This window comes from Chenopodium album, chromosome 24 (assembly GCF_948465745.1).
Source record: "Chenopodium album chromosome 24, dcCheAlbu1.1, whole genome shotgun sequence".
NCBI lineage: Eukaryota > Viridiplantae > Streptophyta > Magnoliopsida > Caryophyllales > Amaranthaceae > Chenopodium > Chenopodium album.
In genome coordinates, this window is record NC_137857.1 from 21,471,870 (window position 1) to 21,473,322 (window position 1,453).

Below are 1,453 nucleotides of genomic sequence, written 5' to 3' on the forward strand. Positions count from 1 at the left end.
ATGGCTATGAAACCATTTCGATTTCAAGCGGCGTTGTTGACTCATAACACCTTCGATGATTTTGTGCATGATAATTGGAGTTGTGAGGAACCTCTTATTCCTTTTCTTCAGCTATTTGCTCAAAAACTGAATAATTGGAGCAAAGAAGTTATTTATAATATTTTTAGAAGAAAATCGAAACTTTGGGCAAGATTGGAGGGAGTCCAAAGAGAGATGTTGAGAGGGCGACTTCCTCATCTCATAAAACTCAAAGCTAATATGAGAACTCAATTAGATGAGGTCCTTAATGCGGAGGAATTATTATGGTTCCAGAAGTCCCGAATGGATGCAATTCAAGATGATGACAGGAATACTCGTTATTTCCACCTATCGACAGTTATTAGACGACGCCGCAATCGAATTGAGACGCTCAAGGATGATCATGGTGAGTGGGTAACAGATCAGAGTAGTGTGCAAATTTTGGTGCTCGAATACTGGAAGAACTTGTTTCAAGAGGAGCAAACTAGGAATCGAGACACTAGTTTGTGACATGATTATTTCCCGGAGATTTCGAGGAAGGACTTGGACTCTATGTCGAGACCTATTAGTTCCTGTGAGATATGGGCAGCGTTGAAAAGTATGCAACCTTATAAAGCCCCCAGACCCGATGGTTTTCAACCTTTGTTTATAAAAAATATTGGGAGGTGGTTAACCCGAGTGTGATTTAAATGGTGAAAGATGTTCTTGAAGGAAAAGACTTTCCGGAGGGACTTAATGATGCTTTTTTGGTCCTTATTCCTAAGAATGATTCTCCGGAAAAGGCCAATCAATTCCGTCCGATAGGGTTGTGCAATATCACCTATAAGTTGGTAACGAAGGTTATTGTAAATAGGTTGAAGCCGGTTCTTCCTACTCTTATCTCTCCTACTCAATTCAGCTTCGTCCCTAAAAGACAAATTACCGGCAATGTAGTAATTATGCAAGAGATGCTTCATACGATGAAGGGGAAGCAAGGAAAAACGGGTATCATGGCAATAAAAATCAATTTTGAGAAAGCGTATGACCGCCTTAGGTGGGATTTTATTCGCGAATCTCTTATGGAACTTCGATTACCTCAAACCATGGTGGAAATCACTATGCAATGCATCAAGTCTGCCAAGCTTCGCATCCTTTGGAATGGGGAACCTATGGAAGCTTTTACTCCGACGAGGGGTATTAGGCAAGGCGACCCGTTATCTCCGTATATTTATGTTGTATGTATGGAGAGATTAGCCCATTTGATTGATAGGGAGGTTAAACTTGGAGGGTGGATTCCGGTTAGGGCCTGTCGTAATGGGCCTTCAATTTCAATTTTGGCCTTTGCTGATGACTTGGTGCTATTTAGTGAAGCGTCTCTCGACCAAGCCAAATTAATTCAGTCATGCCTTAATGCTTTTTGTGAGGCGTCTGGGAGTAAAGTCAGTGCTGCTAAGTC

At 41.4% G+C, this 1,453-nt stretch overlaps 1 protein-coding gene across 1 annotated transcript; it reads left to right on the forward strand.

The window, feature by feature from the left end:
• Nucleotides 1-528, forward strand: LOC145610646 (uncharacterized). The gene has a single exon (XM_081665952.1). The coding sequence runs from the start codon at nucleotides 1-3 to the stop codon at nucleotides 526-528; it is 528 nt and encodes a 175-aa protein (XP_081522078.1).
• Nucleotides 529-1,453: the final 925 nt, after the last annotated feature.

Coding starts and splice junctions, on each gene's coding strand:
- LOC145610646 (XM_081665952.1), top strand. CDS start 1: ATGGCTATGAAACCATTTCGATTTCAAGCGGCGTTGTTGACTCATAAC.